General features: G+C 37.9%; 1 protein-coding gene across 1 annotated transcript in view; it reads right to left on the bottom strand.

Annotated features, from left to right (window-relative positions):
• The window catches only part of EDNRA (endothelin receptor type A), a 64073-nt gene that overhangs the window by 14163 nt on the left and 25498 nt on the right, over positions 1–24412 (bottom strand). The window contains exon 3 of the mRNA XM_079154180.1: positions 10970–11097. Within this exon, the coding sequence (XP_079010306.1) occupies positions 10970–11097 (128 nt within the window). The remainder of the gene's footprint in view (positions 1–10969; positions 11098–24412) is intronic.

The raw sequence follows: 24412 nt of genomic DNA, 5'->3' as shown, positions 1-24412 counted from the left end.
AATTTTCTGTGAGTCTTGACATGAAGAACATATGGTGCCATTAAGAATTCCAGTGGATCCATTTGGAAACCAATTACGGGCTAGGCCGGAGTCTGAGATCTATAGCTGAATCCTAGTGAGATCCCCAGAGAGGCCAGAATGTGGCAGCAACAGGCAGGCACGCTGTGTGTTCTAACTGGCGGAGATCAGAAGCAAAGGGCAGTGAAAGCCAATGGTACCTGTTGTAGTAAGATCTTGTTCCTCTTTAGATATTAAAAAAGAAAACTTGAAACATTATCCATGGCATGGGTTTCAATATCCTTGAATGAATAGTGACCATAAATATTGCATGTTTTCCCTCTTCTACCCTCAAAATATGATCACAGTTATCATAACTGTACCAGGGGGCAGTCTTAGTAAATAGTATTTCTAGTAAATGTCAAAGAATGACTATACCTCTCTCATTATAGTCCTAGAATACATAAAACTGAATTAAAAATATCTTTGTTCTAATCTTTAGGGTTTACAGTCTAACAGAAATAAAATATTCATACAGAGTATAGGGTATAAATGTAATTAAACAATTATTTTAATCAAAAATTCTCTGGTATTAAGAAGTTATTTTGTATTTTCATGGTTTTCTGATAGTAATCTCATTTAAATGTTAAGTATAAAGAAAGTCTGGTTTTGAAACTCTGCTCTTTGACCTGCTATGATGGTCAGATGCTAACTACTTTCAGACTTGCTATTAAGAAAAGACCTGTGATGTGGTATGGTCTTTTTGTGGCTTCATTCTTGAAATTTTTGTTGCTGTTGTAATGGAAAAGAAACATTTTCCTTTTACAGTTTTCATTAGATAGTGACAGAAGGAGGCTGTAAGACAGATCAAGGCACTGGAGTCAGGTGCATGTGGGTTTGCCAAACATGCAACTTAGTGCAGAAGATTAAGCAATAAAGCCACGGCAATATGTGCTACCGATATCCACCCAGAAGTGACCCTATCTCTAGTATTTAGTTCACCGTCTCAGTATGGCTGTGAAAACACAATTGGAGGAATTAATTTTGCTACCTAGTTCTTCACCAGAACCGCTTAGAGATTAGAACCTATAGATTTGGATACAATTCAGTTTGCTGGAGAAATGTATTGCACAAGATTTTTAGGGTAAATAAGATTGATATACAAAATAAATCTCCAGAAAAAGTCCAGAGTAGTTCAGAATGTAATAAAATACAGCTATGCAAACAGACCAAGAAAATCCTTTTACGATATAGCCAAGATTGCACTTTAAAATTTATGGTTACTTCCAGTGAGATAATTCTTGCTGTTTGTTTTGCCTTCTAGTTACTTTTCTTTATTGCCTTATTGAACTGGCAGCCTGATGTCCAGGAAAAACTAAAGGGAGTGGAGACGGGATGTCTGTACTGCAAGGTTGTCAACTGAGTTCCATCTATTTTTTTCTCCCCTTCCCTAAGCTCAGTTAGGTGATTAGAATAAAATACCTTATCTCCTCAGAGAGTAAGAGAGCCAGGGTTTGGGATGGAAGGTTGTTTAAGTAAGTAAATGTGGCCAACACGTTCTTATGATGAATATGCCCACAGACCATTGTCATTTTATAACATGTCGTGAGTTCCCAGAGTAGTATATACACTGCTGTGGCTTGGAAAAGTGTCCCCCAAAGGTCCATGTGCTAAACGTTTGGTCACCAGCCTGTGGTGGTGCTATTGAGAGGTAGTGGAATCTTTAAGAGGTGGGGCCTTGGGGGAGGAAGTGAGGTCACTGGGGGTGTGTCATTAAAGAGAATCGTGGAATGCCAGTGCCTTTCTCTTTTTCTCTTTGCTTCCCAGCTTCCACGAGGTGAGTGGTTTTCCTCTGCCACTAACTCCCACCATGGTACACAGCCTCACCCTGAGCCCCCAAAGCAAAGGGCCAACCAATAGAGGATGGAAACCTCTCAAACTGTGAGCCTAAATAAATCTTTTCTCTTTATCATTTGTTTATCTCAGGTATTTTGTAACAGTGAAGGAGAGCTGACCCATGCAGCTTAATCTAAGCAAATTCAACATTTATATATATATAGAAGTAATATTTAGTGTCTAGTTTGCCAAAAGCTTCATAGTCAGTCTGGTTATTTATTAACTCGTATCATGGAGAATTAGCATATTTTCCATTCGTAATCACACTAACTTTGAAAATGTCTTCATGAGGTAAGAAGAAGACAACCATAAGAACAAGTAGAAACAATCATTTGCCATGATGGATGTGGGGAATGGTGTGGAAAATATAAAATCCTATGTGTTCCAAAACTGATTTCCATTTGGAAGCTAATGGCATAATACATACATACACAAATATGCTGTGTTCTTACCAGGTGTGATTACAAACAGCCTTTAATTTAGTTGATATCTATATCACATCATATGTCATATATAAACATATATGTATGTATATATATGACATCTTCAGTTTTCACCGAAAATCTGCAAGGATAGATCTAAGTACCAAAAGAAAAAAGAAAAAAAAAAAAAAAAAAAAAAAAAAAAAAAACATTCTGGAAGGAATCCCTCCTCTTTGAAATGCTTTCTTCATTTGGCTCCCACTATACTCTCCTGCTTTTCCTCCTGCTGTACTGGCACCCGTTTCCCTTTCCTTGGCTGGACTCTGTCCTGTCCCAAAATTCTTAGCATTGGATATCTCCCAGAGCTTAGTCCTTGGACCTTTTCCCTGTTTACACTCTGTTTCTCGGTGGTCTCATCCAGCCGCATGGCCTTAGTATCATTTAAACAATTTATATGCTGATAATTCCCAAATTTGTAACTCTAGCCTGGAACTTACCTCTAATCCTAGACTTGTATATCCAATTGACAAATTGAGAGTTCCAGTGGGACACCTAATGGGCATTCAGACATACCCAAGCCAGACTTTACCCCCAAACCTGTCCTTTTTGTAGTGTTTACCATCTTAGGCCCCAAACCTTGGCATTTGTCTTCACTCCTTTCAATTCTTTTGCAAACTTTGCAACATCTTTCTTCAAGATCTATCCAAATGAACCCACTTCTCAGCATCTCACCTGTTATCTTTCTGCCTGGATTATGGCAATGGTTTCCTACCTAGGGTCCCTGTATCTGCATTGACTTGCCACAGCCACAGCCCACCTGGGGCACAGCAAGGAAGAGCCTGTTAAGTTGGATTAGGACACAGTCTGCTCAAAACCTTCCCAGTGATTTCCTATCCTGGGAATATGGGAGCTGCTTCTTCTTTTCCTTTAGGTCTTCAACTCAATTACATCTTTTTATGAACACCTTCTCTGGACACCCTACTTAAAATTTCCAGCTCCTCTTCTGCTTACCCTGATTTATTTTTCTCCATAGCACTCAATACCACGTGAAAAATCAAATGGTTTATCAATCGATTTTGTTTTTTTGTCTATGCTAATGCCCCCTTTAGAATCTAAGCTCTGTGAGGGCAGGCATCCTGTAGATTGGTCCCAAAGCCTAGAACTATAGATACCCAATAAATATCTGCTGAGTGGAGTGTCTTTTGTTGTGATGGTTTGCTTCTTACCATGCACTTTTATTACTCTATTGTCCCCAAACAGCAGTGCTGTACATTCTAAACACTATTATTTTCTAAGTTAGACCTGAATTAGGCAATAGATAAAAAGTTAGCACTTTTAGAAACTCAGAATCAAATAACCTGAAAACGAGGGGGCACCTTTGGGCTGATCTTTCTTCCCTATGTGTTGAGATGGGATCCTGAGCACAGGGAAAGGCAGGGCTGGCGTGTTGCCACATCCTCTGCCTGGTCTCCAGTGAGCAAGAGGAGCCGGGCCAGGGCTCTGGTCTGCTGGCTCCCAGGGGAGTCTTTTCCCATTACATCACCTTGTTCCCTGTCACGTGCTATGCCAAAATGAAAGGATAAATTATATGTTTTATTTATGTAAAGATGTTTGTTACTGCGTGTCTATAAATAGATTTTTAAAAACATGTTTTCAAGGCCAGAGGCATTTAATGCTTCTTTATTGAATCTTTGAGGTATGGTCTAAGACAGTCATTACAATTTAAAAACTTTATGATTGAAAAAAAATTTAAAATATTATAAAATAAAACTAAAACTCAAATGATACCACTTCAACAAAATCTTTTTTTTCTTATTTCTTGACCACTGCTATTCTCAAAGGCATAGTTTGAAAATGTACTATAATAATATGAGTTATAATTTTATTTTTAGCTTTATTTAATGAAAAAATACCCTCCCATGTTTCTAGGCATAATTAAATTATCAAATTAATGTATATCCAGAACAAGGTATTTTTACAATTTACTTTCTCCTACATTTGTATCACCCCTAGTGTTTCTTGATTGTGAATAACATGCCTATAAACATATTCAGGCATACAGATTTTTTTCTCTGAGTGCTTTTCCTGGGTGAATTTTTTTGAGTGGAATTGCTGGGTTAAGGGAATGAAAAATGAGCTCAGGTACTTTCAAAGTGTTTCTAACAAGTGCCTATGAATGAATGCTTGCTTGTAAAGGATTTTATCAGTTTGTTTTCAATTTTTTTGTTTGTTTTCAACTTTTCTTATAAAAGTGGCATTTCTATCTTTACTTCTGCCCATCTCTAATTAATATCAAGTGACCATTTGTAATGGTTGGTTATGATTTCTTTCTCTTATGTGACTGACAAACTTGATCATCATACCAGGTTTAGAGTCAAAAGACTAGCAGAAAGAATAATTTTTTTTTTCCTTTGGACTTTGTGATGAGTTTTAAAAAATCTTTTTATTAGGGCATTACGGTTCTACATAATAGTGGGATTCATTGTGACCTAATCCTACATGCATGGAATATAATTTGCTCCACTTCAGTCCCCAGTACTTCCTCTTCCCCTCCCCTCCTCCTTGCCCCTGTTCACTTTCCTCTATTCTACTGGTATTCCTTCTATTTATTTATTGTTTTTAAATTGGTGCTTTATAGATATACATAAAGGTGAAATTCACTATGGTATATTTATATATGTACATAGCATAATTTGGTCAATTTCATTCTACCGTTCTTCCCTTTACCTATTCCTCCTCCTCCCCCATCCATCCCTTACTCTACTCCACTGATCTCCCTTCTGTTTTCATGGAATACCACCTCACTTTCCCCCTGTATTTTGGTCTAGCTTCTGCATATGAGAGAAAACATTTGACCCTTGACTTTCTCAGTCTGGCTTATTTCACTTAGCGTCATGTTCTCCAGTTCCATCCATTTACCAGCAAATGCCATACTCTATTCTTTTTTAATGATTGATTAAAATACCCTTGTGTATATATACCACATTTGCTTTGTCCATCCGTCTATTGATATGCACCTGGAGTGGTTCCATAACTTGGCTATTGCGAATTGCACTGCTATAAGCATTGATGTGCCTATATCCCTATAGAATGCTGATTTGAGTTCTTTTGCATAAATACCAACGAGTGTGATACATGGGTGTTATGGTGGTTCTATTCCTGTCTTTTGAGGAATCTCATAAGCAGGCAGGATCTTCAAGAGAAACCGGGTGTGTTATATTGAAAACAAGTTGCAAATGCTTTAACACTTCTTTGTTGAGTTTTGGGTTTTTCTGATACTGGGGATTGAACCCAGGGGTACTTAACCACTAAGCCACATCCCCAACCTTTTTTTTTTTTTTTTAAGTTTAGAGACAGGGTCTCGCTGAATTGCTTAGGGCCTCGCTATGTTGCTGAGGCTGGCTTTGAATTCTCAATCCTGCCTCAGTCTCCGGAGCCGCTGGGATTACAGGTGTCCTTCAGTTGAGTTCTCAAATTGGGCTGGCCTGCGACTGCTTCAGTTGAGCAGATAGAAGGATACTTTACCAGTTCCAGGCCTGGCTTCTGAAAGGAGTGGCAGGTTTCACACTGGAACCCTGAGCCTGCTGGAGCCAAATGTTGAGAGGCCCTGAGTCTATAAGAGAGGGAGATGAACTCTGCCGACCTCAGACTTCCAGCTGTCCTTGCCAAGGTGCCAGACACGTGAGTCTTGGACCCAGGAGCCAAGCTCAGCACCAGCTGAAATCCACCAGCAACCCCAGTTGAAGTGACAAAGAGCAGAAGACTTGCTCAAATTCCTGACCCATAACATGGTGAGATATGATAAAATGTTTGTTTTAAACTGCTAAGTTTGGGGGCAGTTTGTCATCAAAGAGAAATGGGGTAGCAAATTAACCATTTGCCTGATTTGGACAATGGAATAAAATTTTAAAAAGGAAGAACTATGTGCAACAGGGAATAGGCCTAAGATGAGATCCCAAGTCACCCTGGCCAGCGTTTGACTTTGTCTCTGTCCAGTTCCAAGGCCTCTCTCTGGGGCTCTGCCAGTTCTTTCATGTCTTCACTTTGGTTATGCAGCAATAGGAAAGCAGAACACCAGGAGAATAAGAAACCACTGATCTAAATAGAAATGAGGTTTTCCAGAAAATCACCTTGGTGCTTCTTGAATTAGGATAATCCTTTGAGAATATCCTAGAGACCACTGAATAATTATTTGAAATGATGGGCTGATGTTTATGTCTTAAACTCCAAAGCTGGAATTTAAAGCATAGAAACCAAAGCTGCCTTATTAGTGATCTTCACAACTTTTCCAGGTATCTAAGTACACCCTGCTCGGGAATCATTGTTAAAAGAGTTTTATCTTTTTACAGCCTCCTTCCCCAGACATCTTTTAACTACAAGTTGGATCTGTGCTCAGGCCCTTTTATGATCTGACTGTGTCATCATCTACTTTAACGTGACTGTTAACTTCACAAGGAACAGGATTGACGCCCTTCCCCCACGCCGGCTCCCCCTCTCCAGCTTTCCTCCCAGACTCCAAGTCACCTGACACTTGTGACTTACGGCATTCAAGAAAATCCATTTTAATTTTAATTTTTAGTAATGGCTGACTATTCATATTTTGGGAGGGGAAAACTGATTCATCTTAGAAGTATACGGCCTTAGCATTAAAAAATTATTTTACTGATAAAGCGGGAGAGGGGTTAAAATTTCTTCCTAAATTTCTTCATCACTTTTCTGAAATTTCTGCTTTATCTTTTTCAGAAAAGACTAACAATGTAAAATTAAAGGTAAATAAATAAAAGATAAATTTAAATTTCCCTTTTACAGTGCACTGTATTGTACAGACTACACAGAGAATGGCCTGATAAGTGCTGTGCTGTTGTTTGACAAAGAAACCTACAAGTCATGAAGAGAAAAATATAAATAAATAAATAAAAGATAAATTTGAGGAGGAATTAGTAAAAAAGTTAAACTGAGACAAGCTTATAGTTGAACGATGAAAGCTCATCCATTCTGGTACAGACCATGTACTTTCTCTTATTTATTTATTTTATTTTATTTTTATTTTTGCATTTTGATTCATTGTACACAAATGGGGCGCAACTTCATTTCTCTGGCTGTTCATCATGCGATGTAGAGTCACACCATTCGTGTAATCATACATGGACATAGGGTAATGATGTCTCTCTCACTCCACCATCTTTCCTTCCCCCACCCCTGCCCCTCTCCTCATTTTGTCTCGTTTATTTTAGTCAGATTAAAAACTGATAGTGAGCAAGCTGGAACTTTTCTTTGATCTTACAGCATTCTGTGATCATTGAGTGATTAATGAAGTACGAAAGAAATTCTCTAGAACTTAGATGTAGTTTCACTATTTTCCCTCACAACAACTGAAGATGAGAAATAGTTATTATATTTTAAAAATACCATATAAAATGATGGGAACTCTTTTTCCTGGGCCATAATTTGATTCAGCTCAGACAACGAAAGCAGGGATTTCACAAATGGCAAATTGTTTTGTAACAGGTTCCAATTTCCCTCTTTTTATTCTTTTAAGAAAGTGATTTTCTTATTTTTAGTAGACTATCGAAGACTCAAAATAAATGGTATCTTATCTTCAGGAGTTAAGTGTGAATGATTCATTCTGTAGCGTGAAAGCTTTTGAAATAGAAATGTCAAGTAGATTGCCTTACATACGGTCCCAAAGCTTAGAGTCAATGCCAGATGAAACATATAAAAGGGTCAAGAATGGATCTAGAGAACAAAAAATGATGAGTTTATTACCAGGGAAAACCCTCCTGGATTAAGGCTGATTTCTGTGGGACTGGAATTTTAAAATGATCCACCTCCTTGATCTAAATGTCAGGCCAAGTCTTAATTTCTGGTATTTTATTATTTTCCTTTTCCTAATGAAGAACGACTCACATTTCATTTGGTACACAATGGATGGATGTGATGGAACACACCGTCCATTCTCCTTCATGCCTGGCGTGGGGAGAGCAGGCAGTGTGGTGACCTAGTTTGTCCTCCTTCCACACCTGTGGGACTTCCACTGAGGCTGGTTGAAGTTTAGTAAGAAGATCCTCTGAGATTCCCCAAGGAAGAAAGAGGGAGCAGAAGAAAAGTTTGAGGATCCAGCCAGCCCAGGGCCTGGCAGGGTAGGGTGGGGTGTGATGAATATTTCCCCCAGCTTATTGCTCTATTCATTCTTTTTAGAATTTTTTGAATGTCCTGAATTTTAAAATTTTCATCTCTTGAAATACATTTGTAATTTTATTCAGAATTTCTGCCATTTAAGTTCAGAGGTCAAAAGGACATTAATTTATTTTCTTCCACTGCTTTATGGTTTGAATTTTTGCATGTTTGAGTATAATGGTCACTTGGCAGAATGCAGGCATGGAGAACATGATTTGCACCCATCATGGATAAGAAGCAACCAAAAAACAAATTGAGACCATTTATGAAATGAATAATAAAACCACACATGCCTTGATGCTAGAAATAACGAACAGAGAGAACAAAGACTACCTGCATTTGATGACTGGTGTCAATGCTTAGTAGCCATGTGGACTTGGTTAACCTCTTTTGACCCCAGCTTTGCTATCTGTAAAGTGGGGAAAACTATGGCAAGTATCGCCGTTTAATCAAATAATTTCTGTTAAGTATTTTTAGGAGGGCCTCCTATTTAATATTCAATAAATGGAAATTATTGAGTATTATTGAATATTGAGAAGTGGTGAATATTATTCTTGATATATAGCACCAGGTAAAACTAGTATGCTTCTTTTCATTTATTTATTTTTTGCCAGAAATAAACTAAATACCACTACTTGTAAAAGAATTCTTCCTGTCCCCATTATGTTCAAAGTGACTTCAGCCCGTATTATATTCCTGTGTACTCTAACACCCATTGATTTTTCTCATAATATGCATGATTTTTCTCATAATATGCATGTCTGTACCGCATTGTTTTAAATATTGTAGCACTATAATGTTTAACAGTATTATAAAGGAAGAACATACGTGTAGACATTGTTCTTTTGGCCAAATGTCATGATAATTTTCTCACTTCTTTTTCCCACATGGCTTTTAGAGTTATATTAAAAACTTAAATTGGATATTGTAATGGAAATCCATCTCTAAATTTGTACCTTGATAAATACAGGAAAATTTTACTCGTGCCAGCAATGTAATGGATATAATTTAAAGCCTTTGATTTTTAGGTAATAGAATACTTTGGAAGGCATCTATCCACACAACTGTAACACCAACACTTGATAATAATATACTTAAATTGAAAAAAGAAATGACGTTGGGATGGGAATATCAGAGTGAAAATTTATTAGTGAATCAAAGGCAGGACATGAGTACTTTTTAGGGAAATGGTCGCAAGTGCCAAATCTACTATTTAGTCAGTGGAAACTATATTCTGGTCTTCAGTAGCCTTAACACCTGATATGCACCTCAGGTTTTCCCACAAATCACTGCAATTCTTACTGGTAATGAAAGTCTTTCTGATCTTTGTTTAACTATTGCAGTGGGAATGTTTTTCTGTATAGTACTAACGCATTTTAAACTACTAGTGGAATTTTTTTGGTGCATTTTAATTACAACAAATAAATGAATGAAAAATACTAAACATCTTATTATTTTGTTTGTTATTATAATTATAAAAATAATAAACAGAACACCATAATAATTTTTAACTACCAATGGAATGAATAATTTTACATTTTAACTATGATTTTGGTTCTAAAATTAATTATAAATGATGAATGACAGAATATCTCTGTAAACATCTGAATGTTCTTTAAGAGAGCAGGCTTTTTATTTCTATTGTGATGGGACTCTGGTTGTCTGATAAAGTGCTTGTCAGGGATATCAGCTGGAAAAAATTGAAATCTCTTCTAAATTGTATATATGGCTAGTTGTATGTGTAAATCAATTAAATAGGACATTATACATATTGTATTAACATTATATTAAGTATAAAAGAGTTCTATGGAATATGTTATGGAATTTCTAACTTCACTGTTTTACAATTCCTCCTGTGAAAATTTGAAGGTTCTGGAAATTCTCAGAATTCAGAAGGGTCTCTTTAAAAAACTCTTAGTGGCCATGTATAAGGATTCTGAAAAGACTCAGAGATGCTTGATGGATTTTTCGTTTGGATAAAGGAATACTGCTATTGGTGTTTTCTTTTTTAAATTATGAAACATTTTAGGCATTCAAAAAGAGCATGGAGAATAATATAACAGTATTGTATATTTACCACTTAGTTCAAGCAATCAATCATTGCAAATAAAACAAAAGTATCTTTGTTTTTATAATAATAAAATCACTAGTTTAAAACGAATTTACATATCCTAGGGAATCGCTTTTTCACAAACTTTATTCCATAACATATACTTTTTTGTTGTTGTTGCTGCCTTAAGGACGTCAACTGCATATTGTTGGCAAAATGCTCTAAGTACTTTTTGCCTGAGCCAAAGACGGCTAATAACCAGCAAATGTGTGAAGCAATTCTAAACAGCAGAGGAAAGATTGTTAACATTTTAATTTATTTGAAATGAGTAAACAGCTCTTCTGGACACCAACTCCCTTGGCTTTTCTTTTTTGAGAAACATGCCTTCCTAAACCCAGCTGAAGAACCGAAGGAAAGACCCTGTTACCTGTCCACGCTGAGAGCGCAGAGATTGAGGACGGTGATCCCCACCGAGGACTTCTGCAAGAAGGGGAACAGCTTGCAAAGAAAGACGCCAAAGTCATTGTGGTCGAAAGGCCAGCGCCCAGCCAACAGCTGAAAAGAGGAGACGTGGGAATTAGAAGCGGCGGAGCTGGCACAGAATACGTGGGCACTTATATTTCTAATTACATGTACCAACTTCTAAATTTTATTCCTTATTTTACTTTCCGGCTAACACGATAGAAATAGAGAGTATCACTAGCATTATTTTTTCTTCTGTGTTTTAAAGACTCAGCAATTTCTGATCTGGAAAGATAGGGAGATTATAATATGTTAACATATATTATAATTATTAATGTATCTTAAATATAAATTTATAAAAATATACCTAAGAAATAATATACGCAAGAGTAATATATGATATAAAATATGTATTATATATTAAATACATTGTGTTCCTTATAGGTAATAGAATGTAATAACAGAAGAGAAAAACCTTTGCTCTCAGATGAAGGAATCATGCTGTCTACTTTTCAAAAAGTAGCAAAACATTGGTGTTTTGGATAACAGCTTAACTGACAGAAGCTGGCAGGGGTCTCTTATGGAACCTTATTAAACCACAAAGAAAACAAGTTATTTCAATGAGTGGCACTGGAAGATATTATCTCCTGACAAATAGCCAAAGCAAAAATGACGGGTTAGGAAGAATACTGGAAAAATATTGGGAATATGAAGTGACTTTGGACATGGTGATTTTGCCAGCTGGTAAGCACCAAAACTTTAACTTCCCAACTGTACGTAAGGGGATGACTGCTTCATAAATGTGACCCAAGTGGCTCTCTATATAGGATTAAATTTCTCCTCATATAGGAATATGTGGTTACTGTGATTTGTTTACAGGAAAATCTACTCTTTCACGTAGACAATTTAAAATCTTAGTCCCAAGGCAAGGGTGTCGCTCTCTAATAGCTGGGGTAATAGGAACATAGTAGCTAACCAACTGTCCTCTGTGACTTGCTGCTATTTATCTAATTAGATATTATACTAGAAACATGGGCTTAAATAATTTCTGTTACCTGAAAGAAGGCGGGACATCCCTGTTGAACATATGACTTTTCAAAGGTAAAAATGGTGTTGATTTCCTTTCTGCTTTTTGCTGACTCAGCATTTAAACTACAGTAGGAAAGAGTAGAGTGTTCTACTAACTTGACAAACAATCCTTTACTTGCAAAGTACTTTTGCCACAGTAACTCTAAGTTGAGCTTGAATTTCTGTTCTACCATTTCTGAAAGAGTATGTGAGGTTTAATTTCATGGTCCGTGTGGTCATTGAGATGAGCCCATTGAAAGATGTTGAAATCACAATCTGAGGCATTTTGAGAATTTAGTAGCATAGGGCTTTCTATAATTCTGTTATTATGGCTAAGGACTTAGTTTCAGAGATGTTCCCTTTTTGGTTTTCCAAAAGTTTTCCCTTTCTTTTGAATATTTTTCTAAAAAAAAACTTCTCTTTCAATGGTTTCTGGTCTCTTCCTCATGTCACTATAACTGGTCTCAACTGGTGTATTCTCAGAATTTCCACGTAAGCTTTTGTCCAAGGACAACTACCAGACTCTTTACAGAAACGCTACCCTGACTTCTGATGGTTTTCATGAAGTTAATGAACATTTGTACCATTGGTGACTGCTGGTTACTAACGTCTGGTGCAAGTAAAGAAACAACACACAGTTTCTGGGATGAATCACCCCTATAAAGACAAGAAAACTTGAAAAAATGACATTTTTTTTAAACAGAATAAGAGTTTAGTGTTTTGGCCCAGAATTATAATTCTTCACTGAAGACCACAGAAATGTAATTAGAATGTGTAGGAATTGTTATGGGGAATGTGTTAGAATAATTGAAATGGTACTGTTGGCTCACTTCCAGAGGCTAAGAGGATCCTGAAATTCACATGGATGGATTTCTCAATTCACACATCCAATAATGAGAGAAAAGGAAAAAGGATGTGTCTTTCTTTTCTTTGTCTTTTCTTTTTTTTTTAAGGCAGTAAAAACAGTTTTTACTCAAGGCTTTTGTGATACTGTGAAACAGATCTCAGTATTAAACAGGTATCAATTCCACAAACAGTATGGGCAAAAGGGAATTTTTTTGGATAATTTTTTAAATTTAGCTTTTAATTTTTTACAGACTGCATTTTGATTCATTGTGTCTTTCTTTTATTGTTTTTTTAGTTGTACATGGACACAGTACCTTTTATTTTATTTATTTATTTTTATGTGGTGCTGAGGATGAACCCAGTGCCCCCCACGTGCAAGGCAAGTGCTTACCACTGAGCCACAACCCCAGCCCAAGGCAAGGACATGCCTTTTTTTTTTTTTTTAATTCATTTTTATTGTAAACAAATGGGATACATCTTGTTTCTCTGTTTGTACATGAAATAGAGGCATACCATTGTGTAATCATACATTTACCTAGGATAATAGTTTTTGATTCATTCTGTTATTTTTTTTCTTCCCCCCTACCCCTCCTACCCCTCCTATCCTTCTATATAGTCCCTCCTTCCTCCATTCTTGCCCCGCTCCCACCCCCCATTATGTGTCATCATCCGCTTATCAGCGAGATCATTCGTCCTTTGGTTTTTTGAGATTGGCTTATCTCACTTAGCATGATATTCTCCAGTTTCATCCATTTGCCTGCAAATGCCATAATTTTATTATTTTTTTATGGCTGAGTAATATTCCATTGTATATATATATCACAGTTTCTTTATCCATTCATCAATTGAAGGGCATCTAGATTGGTTCCACAATCAGGCTATTGTGAATTGAGCAGCTATGAACATTGATGTGGCTGTATCTCTATAGTATGCTGATTGTAAGTCCTTTGGGTATAGGCCAAGGAGTGGGATAGCTGGGTCATATGGTGGTTCCATTCCAAGTTTTCTAAGGAATCTCCACACTGCTTTCCAGAGTGGCTGCACTAATTTGCATTCCCCACCAGCAATGTATGAGTGTACCTTTTTCTCCACATCCTCGCCAACACCTATTGTTGCTAGTATTCTTGATAATTGCCATTGTAATTGGGGTGAGATGGAATCTTAGGGTAGTTTTGATTTGCATGCCTTTCTTTATAGGGAGACCCTGAAACCTGTGAAGGTCTAAGTGACAGGTGGTAGGAAAATGATCCCACAAACCCAAACCTGCACATGGATTGTTTCAGATTCTTCCAACCTCAATTAAAGTTCTTTTTCATGTTTCTTTTAACTTTTAACTATATTTAGATTGGGGTTTGGTGTAAATGGAACTAAGAAAAGCACATCAGGGAACTGGTGACTGCAAAAAGCTGGAGGAACTGTCTTTCTTTGATGAAATGGGTGTGGTCGTGGGGGGAGTGTTATCTCTATTTATCTAGGAGTGAGCATTGACTCTCCTTGGGAATTAAACAGCATATGAAATAAATCACTGGAGGGACTTTTTAGGTGAAGTCGTACTGTACTTCCCTACCTTAAATCCATACCACTCTAAATGGATAACAGTTCGCCAGGAGAAGATGGCCCGGGCCTCTAGGCGACACTTTTCCTCTCTCTGCCTGCTTACGTAGGGAGCTCCTCTCTGGTTAAATGCAGTTTCCCGAACACGACCCCCTGCCATAGTTTGGATTGTTAGTGTTCCTCTAACAGCCCATGTGCTGAAGCTTGGTCCTCAGACCATGGCATTGTGGAAGGTGGCAGAAACTTTAGGAGGCAGGACCTAGTGGAAGAAGTCAGATCACTGGGGATGTACCCTTGGAGGGGGTAACAGGACCCTGGGCCTTCCTCTTCTCCTTTCTATTTGCTCGTCCACTGTCAGCAAGTTTCTTCTGCCATGTATTCCCACCACAATGTGCTGCCTTGCCACAGGCTCAAAAGCAACAGGGCCAGCTGACCGTGGACAACCTCTAGAACTGTAAGTCAAAATAAACTTTTCCTTTTGTGTGTGTATGTAGGGGGCGGGGGAGTGGGGTACTGAGGATTAAACCCAGGAATGCTCTACCACTGAGCATTAACCCTTTTAAATTTTGAGACAGGATCTTTCTTTAAATTTTGAGACAGCCCAGGCTTACTTTGCCTTTGGGATCCTACTTCCAGGTGTGTGCCATCACACCTGGCAACTTCTCCTTTTGTTACGTTGATTGTCTCAGGCATTTTGTTACAGTAATGGAGAGCTAACACACCCTGTTTAACTAGACCAATCTCAAGTAAGATGTGCTTGTTAATCTCTTTCATGGAACCAGTGTTGGAGCAATCTTACATTTGAAGTCTCTTTTCATCCCACTCTCTTTCAGTAATAACACAAATATCAAAGAAGGGTGGGCATCATGGAGGCAAATGGTGTAGCTCACCTGTTTTTCTCTTGATTAGAAAAGGCATTTGGAGCTTCTGAAGATTACTGGAATGCATACTTTGTTATTACCAGCACTTAAGAATGAAAATATTTAAAATGGTAAAAATTAAGCTGTATAAAAATTTATATAGTGAAAAGTATATCTCCCTATTAAGGCCTCTAACTTACTGCCCCATGGTAACCAGTATTAATTGCCAATTGTTTTCTTTCAGAAAACTTCCTATGTATACAAAAGCATATGCATTTTTTAAAACAAGTGGGAACTTATGGAAATAATACTTTTTAACAGTCATGATTTTTTTTCTTAGAGTAATTTTATGGGAAGCAGCACTGCCAAATTAAAAAGTTTCAATTTTTAAAAGTGCATCGATGAAACAATTAGGATATGAATTCATAAGCTACTATTTGGGATAATGTCTAGACCATGGCAAAACAACTAGTTAATTTCATTATTATCAATTTAATGAAAGAAAAACCTTGACTGTGAAGTCAAATCCGTTATTCTGGTTATTCTGGAGTAGTCATGGCTTATTTTTGCCATGAAAGGGTCTTTGCTTTGTAACTCTCATATCTTTCCAAGAACATCATGTAATATTTTGTACACAGTAGGTGTTAAATAAATGGATGATTCTGACTCACAAATTGAGGTGATACACATACTGTGGTCTAACTGAGCACCATGCTCTCGCCTTCTTAGGTGCATCACGGGGAAGCATCCCAGAAGGCATCAGAGATAATGGCGGCAACCTGCTGAGCATACTGAGGACACTTGGCTCTGCTCCAGCCACGGGGATTTCTCTGCAGTTGAAATATACTTGGAGTCTCTGATCACCACGTAAAGACTAAAACACTCCTAAGATGGCACAAATGAAGGTAGAAATTCTATATTCACATGGCTGATTTGGATTGTGTCAAAATCAACATCAGAAAATTGACAGGCTGCTTTTTTTAACCTGTCAGAGAAACAGATTTACTTCAGGACTTATAATACATGACTCACCGAGGAGCACCCTGTGTTTAGAATTGGCTAGTCCAGAGGCAGCATTTACATCCACCCCCATATTGAGTACTAGCTCACTTGATTGGGGCCTTTCAGAAATGTGTGGCACACCTGATGGTGCCAGTTTTCTGGGACATACTTGACAACAAGAGACGAAGCCAAAATCGTGGAGTTGAGGAGTCGATATGAAATTCATGCCCTAAAGATCACGTCCTCACACAGGCAAACTGCCTGAATCCTCGCCACGGGTTGATTTATTTTAACTTTACCCCAGGCATTAAAGCTTACCATTGTTCTTTAGTCTACTGCACATTCAAGGCTGCTCCCCAGCGGAAACCCTCCAGAGTACTAGTTATCAGTCTTGGATATATATAAGAATTACTTAGGGAGCTCTTAGGATGGTGTCTGGGCCATGACCCTAGACCAGTGTTTATTAACCCTGGGTAATTTTGCCCCAAGAGACACGTGACAGTGTCTGATATAGTTTTGTTTCTTACAATTAGGAAGTGTACTATGTCATCTGGGGGCCAGAGGCCAGGGGTACCACTGAACATCTTGCAGTACCAACAAATAACCATTCAACCCCAACTGTTAATCGGTTCTGAGATTTTGGAAAACCCCATTCTTGATCAATTAAACTAAATTTGTGTTCCAAAGACTTGGGACACCAGCATCAGCAATTTCTAAATCTGCCCAGGTGACAATGTGCAGCCAAGGTCGACAGTCATGCTCTGGAGGAATGAGGTCCTCCAGACTGAGCAATAGCAGAGTCACCTGGAGGGCTCATGGAAGCACAGATTGCTCAACTGCATCCCCAGAATTTCTGATTCAGTAGGTCTGGGGTAGGACCTGCAGATGTGCATTTCTAGCAAGTTCCCAGGTGGTGCTGATGCTTTTGGTCCACCAACCATCAGTGGAAATCACTTCTCCAGAGGCATCGTGATCAGCAAAAATGGTAGCTGAGAACCAGATTGTACAGGACAAATAGGAAAAAAGTATACAATATGGTCATAAGAAAGAAAGAATTTATTTTGCTTATTTTTTGGTCCTGGGGATTGAACCCAGGGACACTTAAGCACTGAGTCACATCCCCAGCCCTTTTTTATCTTTTGTTAGAGACAGGGTCTCACTGAGTTGCTCAGGGCCTGGCTAAGTTGCTAAGGCTGGCTTCGAATTCTCAATTCTCCTGCTTCAGCCTCCCAAGCTGCTAGGATTACAGGCATGTGCCACCATGCCTGGTGAAAGAAATAATTTTAATAGTTTGGGGGCAGGTAGCTTGCATTCATTTCCCTCACACTCCAGTAATCTCTAAAGGCATCAGTAGATAAAGTTACAGTCTGATATCAGGCACTTTAATGTCCCAGGCCTCACTGTCGTGACACTACTTGTTCTTTCCCCATATCCAGGATAGGTTGTAAACTCCAGAGACCTAGGTGCAATGTTTACGTGTTGCTCTGTGACCTTGGGTAAGCCACTAACCCACTGTAAGCCTCTGCTTCTGTATTAGCTAAGAGGGGTTGGTTCTCAGACCTGTCACCATGGTATGGTGCCCATTTGGCAGTCTCAAACACGACCAAGCAAATTAAAAAATTCTGAAAACAGTACATATATCACGCCAATGTTAGTTATTTGGAATTGCTAAAATGTGTAATCATAAAATACACCATTTATGTATGACTTAATGAAAGAAAAGGTTAATAGAAACAAATTTACCCCTCTTTATCTACTCCAGATGTTAGTATCCTCTGCTACTTACTCCCATTACTTGGGTATTATTTTTGTTATTGTCATGGCATCTTGGAATAGTACAAATAAAACTAGTAGCACACTTTCCTTCCAGCTGATTTTCCCTCTATGCCCACTGGCGAGGCTGTGGGTGTCTCCTCTTCCCCTTCATCTCACCCCTCCCATCCTGGACAGGCATGAGGGATTTATGAATACAGTCTGTAAAAGCAGAAAACCTCAAAGTTAATAATAAAATGTTATCTTTCTTCCAAAGTGAACTATTGTAGAGTAACTTGAATTGGACATGACTGACCAGGTAAGGGTCTTCAAGAAGTGAGGTTCTGGTGTTTTCTCTCTTTCTGGGAGAGGGGCTGGGATGTAGAAATTGAATCAGCAGTAAACAAAACCATCTTCCTATGATGCCCAGGGCAAGCATTTACTGAGTACATGCTCTCTGGCTATTGCAAATTTCGAATCAGATACTAGAAAATGAATCACTTTGCATGACTGAGAATGTTTTCTTTCTCTTCCATTATGCTTTAATTACTTCAGGATTGAGGCAAAACTTTCATACAAATGTAATAAAAACTGTGACTTCTACACTATCCATAGCTTTCTATGTGGTCAGACTTTTGGATTCTAAATAGGCCAAGAATTTGGAGTGTATGACAAATACAGATCACAGCAGTAGCCCCAGAAGTGTTCCTGACAGGCTCTGGGCGCCCTTCATGACTTAGGGGATGGAGAAGCCCTCCTTTTAATTAAAACCAGGGACTTGGCATAGCAGTTAAGAGCATGGGCCTGAAGCTATGTTCCTTGGATTGGATTGAATCTGAGCTATGCCATCTGAGCATGGCATGCTGGTTTACTTCTCTGCCTCTTGGTGTTCTCTATTAAATCATGAGTTATGGTAGTTGCCTCAGAGGATAACTGTGGGCAACAGAAGAGTCAATTTCTCTAAAGGGCTTAGCACAGAAAGGTTCCAGAAATGTGAGCCCTAACCACTGATGGCCTATGGTTGCCTATCTCTGCTTTTGGTCTCCATTTTCCTCTGAGATGATGTGTTTGTCAGTTTTCCATCACTGTGACAAAATACTTGAGAAAAATCAGACTATAAAGAGGAAGAAGTTTATTTTGTTTCATGGCTTCAGTCCACTGTCTTTTTGCTCCATTGCCTCTGGGGCTGTGGAGAAGCAGCACATCATGTGTGGTAGAGCACGCTGCACACCTCATGGTGGTCAGGAAGCAGAGGGAAAGGAAGAGGAGGAGCCAAGGTACCACCAATACCTTTTATGGACATGCCCCCAGTTACCTAAGTTCCTTCCACTAGGCCCCTCCTCTTAAATGTTTTCCCATCTCCCAATAATGCCCCAGACTGGGGACCAAGCCTTTATTTAGCACACAGGCCTTTGGGGAACACATAAGATCCTAACTGTAGCAAATAATGAAGGAGGGTCATCCAGGTCACCAGGTGCAGGGTAGTGGTGGGCCTCACGAGTACAAAAGACCCCATTCTCAAGGAGTTCACTCCGCAGGAGAAGAACAGCAATAAAGGCTCCTAAGGAAGCTCTATGCAATATTTTGAGATTGTTTAACAGAAGGAGAAGGCGATGTGGGATGATGATGACAGGAACAGGCTCAGGAACTTGGCTGTTTGTCCCTGAAATCATTCAGACATGCTAATTATTTCTCAATGAAAACTGCAGATAAGAAGAGTACCCATGCCATATGGCTGATGTGAGTATTGAATGAATTAATGCATTCGAAGTACTCAGGATGGGGCCTGGCCCATGGAAGAATCATAAATGTTAGTTCTTATAAGAGATGCATTCTTAGGATCTGCTTCTTGCTCCTCTGCAGTTACACTGGAAGACAGAATTGTTGCTATTACTTGCAACACATCTTGCACTATTGAATATTTGTTGTTTCAGTCTTTGCTGAGGTCTTAGCTTTCTAGATGTGGAATACATAGATGCTAATAACAAATAGGTGGGAAAAAGAGGGGGAGGAGAGAGAGAGAGAGAGAGAGAGAGAGAGAGAGAGAGCGCGAGCAGGTAAGAGAATTTTTTTTTTTCTTTTTTTGGGTGCTGTTGGGGATTGAACCCAGGGCCTTGTGCATGCAAGGCAAGCACTCTACCAACTGAGCTATATCCCCAGCCCTGAGAAATTTTTTAATGCCAAGAATTCCAGAATGACTTTTTTTTCTTAAAGGAGAGAATGTTCACTCAAGACATGGGCTTTTCTTCCTGGGAGTTTCAGTAACCTGAAGACTGGGAATCAGGCAAAATATCTCTTTTTAATAACTCTGTTCGCTGTAAGGATCTAAATCTAGGAACAAAAGACTTATGACTTCTACATATTTTGCAAGCATAAAACCAAAGGATCATTGGATGGAGAAAATTAAATTTTAAAGCAAAAAAATTAGACATCCTTAATAATGAAATCACACACATTAGTGCCAAATGCATGTGTCAATACTTAAAGGTTAAGTTCATAACAGAAAGAAGAGTTATGTTGGAAACAGGAACCCCGGCTTTTCCTGAATGGGGTAAAGATTTCATACATATGTCTTGAAATAAGCCTTACATTTTGTAATAACAAAGAGCCAACAAAGTTAATTATAAAAAATGAGTGCTCTTGCTAGGACATATAATAAAGCCTAAAACTTAATGGAAAAATGTTATAGTGTATTTTAATCATCAGTCTACTTAGGCTTATTTAAAAGAAACCAAACCAAAAAAAAAAAAAAAAAAAAAAAAAAAAAAAAAGAAAAACAAACCAAAAACCAAAAACCAAAAACCAAAAAACAACAGGAAAAAAGAAAGCAGAATAAAACAAAACAAGTAAGCAGAGATTCCCCACATGCAGATTTAAGTAAGTAACCCTTCAAAACATAACTGATGAAAGTGGAAAAGGAAAAACGATGGTTTGTTTGAGAATATGCAGCTTATTTATTGATTTAATGTATAAATCCTTAAGAATTTGAGTTAGTTCTTTATTGTAAAGTGTGTCATATGGTCTCAATTATCCTGTGTGTGAATGGAAACAGAGTAGCCCCTAAAGATACGGTATGCAGCGCGAAGAAAATGATACCATATGTGTGTTTTGGGGGAACAATTCAATTGATGCTGTAGTTGACATGTGACAATAAAGAAGATGGAGGTGATTTTGAATATTCAATGACAGAAATTAATCAGAGAATAAAATTTCATGATTTGTAACAGCAGAGGAGGCATCAGCTGAAATAGACAAACTCAAGATGTGTAATCTAAGTTACTGGTGATGTTATGACATTGCACGCAAGAATGACGTGCATTTTAACAAGTCCCCCATTAAAGTTTTAGACGCCTGGCTGTCTTCTACAGAAATGTTACATGTGGTGTAGAGAATATTAAAACAATAAAAGTTCCATTTAGTATTGAGATGGGAGGATGGAACATTCTGGAAGGGTAGTTAGAAAATCTGGCTTCCAGTCCTAACCTGTCAAAAATCCTAGAGCCTTGGTTCCCTCCTCTGTCAGCTGAGCAATGATGGGGCTAGAACATGATCATCTCTAAACTCTGACAACTCTTAAACTGTATGATTGCTTATCAGAATTCCAGTATGTAACCAGTTCCTCTGAAACCATTAACTCCATCTATCTTTAACCCAATCTAACCACTAGGCTTTCCCCCATTCTTTATGACTAATTTTCTTTTCTCGATTTTTAAAATTTATTTTTGGTGCTGGGCATGAACCCAAAGGCTTTTTACCACTGAGCCACATCCCTGCCCTTTATTTTTTATTTGGAGACAGGGTCTTGCTAAGTTACTTAGGGCTTTGCTAAATTGCTGAGGCTGGCCTCCGACTTGCAATCTAATTGCCTCAGCCTCCAGAGCCGCTGGGATTACAGGTCTGTGCTTCCATGCCCAGTCCTCAGTTTCTTTTTTATTCTTTCCATCAATGAGCACTTTAGTCTTTTTTTTTTTGCCTTTTTTCCTATCTCAAAAGAATTATGCATGTCAGAAATTGTGGCGTTTCACCTATTGAAGTCAAAGTACTATTTGCTTTGAATGTACAACCAGTATTTTAATACTCTCAAAGAAAAAGCTGAAGTGTATGGTAAATTTGCCCAGTTAAAAAATGCATTGCCTTGTAAATGTGGTAAGGACTCTATATGAAACACAGGAAAAAATATCAGTTAACTGGCTGCTTTAAGTTTCTGATCAAGGGTCTGTTATGTAACAGGAAAACTTCTTTAAAAAGTTTTGAGAATTAATTAATATTATTTTATGTCTTATTTATGATCATTTGGAAATAAGATAAATCTAGGTTGTACTAGTCAAGTGTAATAGATTTTAATCTAGTTTTACTTCTAGTCTTAATGTTTAATACATATGTTCTAGTCAACTTTTCCACTGCTGTCACTAAAGGATCCTACCAGAACAACTATAGAGGACAAAAATTTTATTTGAGGGCTCAAGGTTTCGGAGGCCTTGGTCTATAGAAGGCCAGCTCCATTCCTTGGGGTTTGAGGTGAGGCTGGATGTCATGGTGGGAGCGAGAGGCAGAGGGAAGCAGCTCACATGGTGATCAGGAAGCAGACAGAGAGCCACCAGCCAGATACAAATACATACCCCAAAGCCACACCCCAATTCGCAGCTCCTACAGCCACACCCCGCCACTTCAGTTACCACTCAGTTAATCCCTATCAGAGAATTAATTCACTGATTGGGTTAAGACACTTTACAACCCAATCATTTCTCCTCTGAAACTTCTTGCATTGTGTCACACATGAGCTTTTGGGGGACACCTCACATGCAAAACGTAACAACAGGGGCTGGGGAGATAGCTCAGTTGGTAGAGTGCTTGCCTTGTAAGCACAAGACCCTGGGTTTGATCCCCAGCACCCCCCCAAAACAAACAAACAAACAAACAAACAAACAAACAAAAAGTAACAACATATGTCCACACAAGACTCATACATGAATGCTCATTGCAGCATCATTCATAATAGCAAAAAAAATCCTAGAAATTACCCAAATATTTATTGAATAGTAAAAGGGTAAACAAAATGTAGTATATTCACATAACAGAATAATATACAGCAATAAAAAATGGGCCATGGATACATGCTATAACATGGATGAACCTTAAGAATATTATGATAAGCAAAATCAGATGCAGAAGACCACACAGAAGATGATTTTATTACCATGAAATGTATGGAAAAGTTGAATGTATAAAAACAGATTATTGCTGGAGGCTGAACATAGGAGTGGGGATTAACTGTAATCAAGAATGAGGGATCTTTCTTTTAGGTAATTAAAGTGTTCTAAAATTGAATTGCAGGTGATGGTTGTATAACTATAAATTTACTATAAATCATTGAGTTGCAGATTTACAGTGTGTATAATTATGGTCTATAGATCGTACCTCAGTTAATCTGTTACAGAAAAAGATGTTGTCAATCATTCTGATCTGACTCCATAAAACAAAACAAAGCAAACAAAACAAAAAGTAATGGAGAGTGCCTTAGCATGAATCAAGGCAGTTTCACCGATAGCATGCTATTCTTATTAAAATTTTGTTTAGAAAATACAAGTTTTTATTAAGATATTTATGCTGATATTTAATGGGTTTCTTTTCCTATGTGAATTAATACATACATATTCTATACAATTATCATTTTAACCTGTAATATGATGTCAATAGATGTAACACACATAAACAACAGTTTTGGAGTCCTTAATAATTGTTAGGAGGGGTCCTGAGATAAGAAATATTGATCTAGTTCAATACTCATTTATATTAAGGTATAACATGGGCCCATTGTGCTGACATTCATATGCTTTCTTTCCTAAGAAGCAATTTACCTGCAGCCCTGCCTGGCTTAAATGGACAGGTTATGTTACATTACTCAGCAAACTACCACTTATCTGCAGGAGAAATGCAGGCCTAAAATAATGTCAATAAGAGGAGTCCAAGTTATGCCGAAGAGGGAGATTTTGTGACCCTTTTCATATAGACCAGATCCGAAAACTTAGGGAGATAAGGATAATTCCTCCTAACCATAAAAATCTGTAAGAATTTATGGTTAAGAATCCAATTAGTATTCATCACTAATATATAAAAATGCAGTTGATTTATGGGTATTGACTTTATATCCTGCTACTTTGCTGAACTCATTTATTAATTCTAGAAGTTTTCTGGTGGAATTTTTTTGATCTTTTAAATATAGAGACATAGTGTAGCAAATAGTGATAGTTTGAGTTCTTCTTTTTCTATTTGTATCCCTTTAATTTCTTTCATCTGTCTGATTGCTCTGGCTAGAGTTTCAAGGA

This window comes from Sciurus vulgaris (assembly GCF_902686455.1).
Source record: "Sciurus vulgaris genome assembly, chromosome: 9".
NCBI lineage: Eukaryota > Metazoa > Chordata > Mammalia > Rodentia > Sciuridae > Sciurus > Sciurus vulgaris.
Note: the sequence above shows the minus strand (reverse complement) of the source record. Positions and strands in the feature narration are given on the sequence as shown.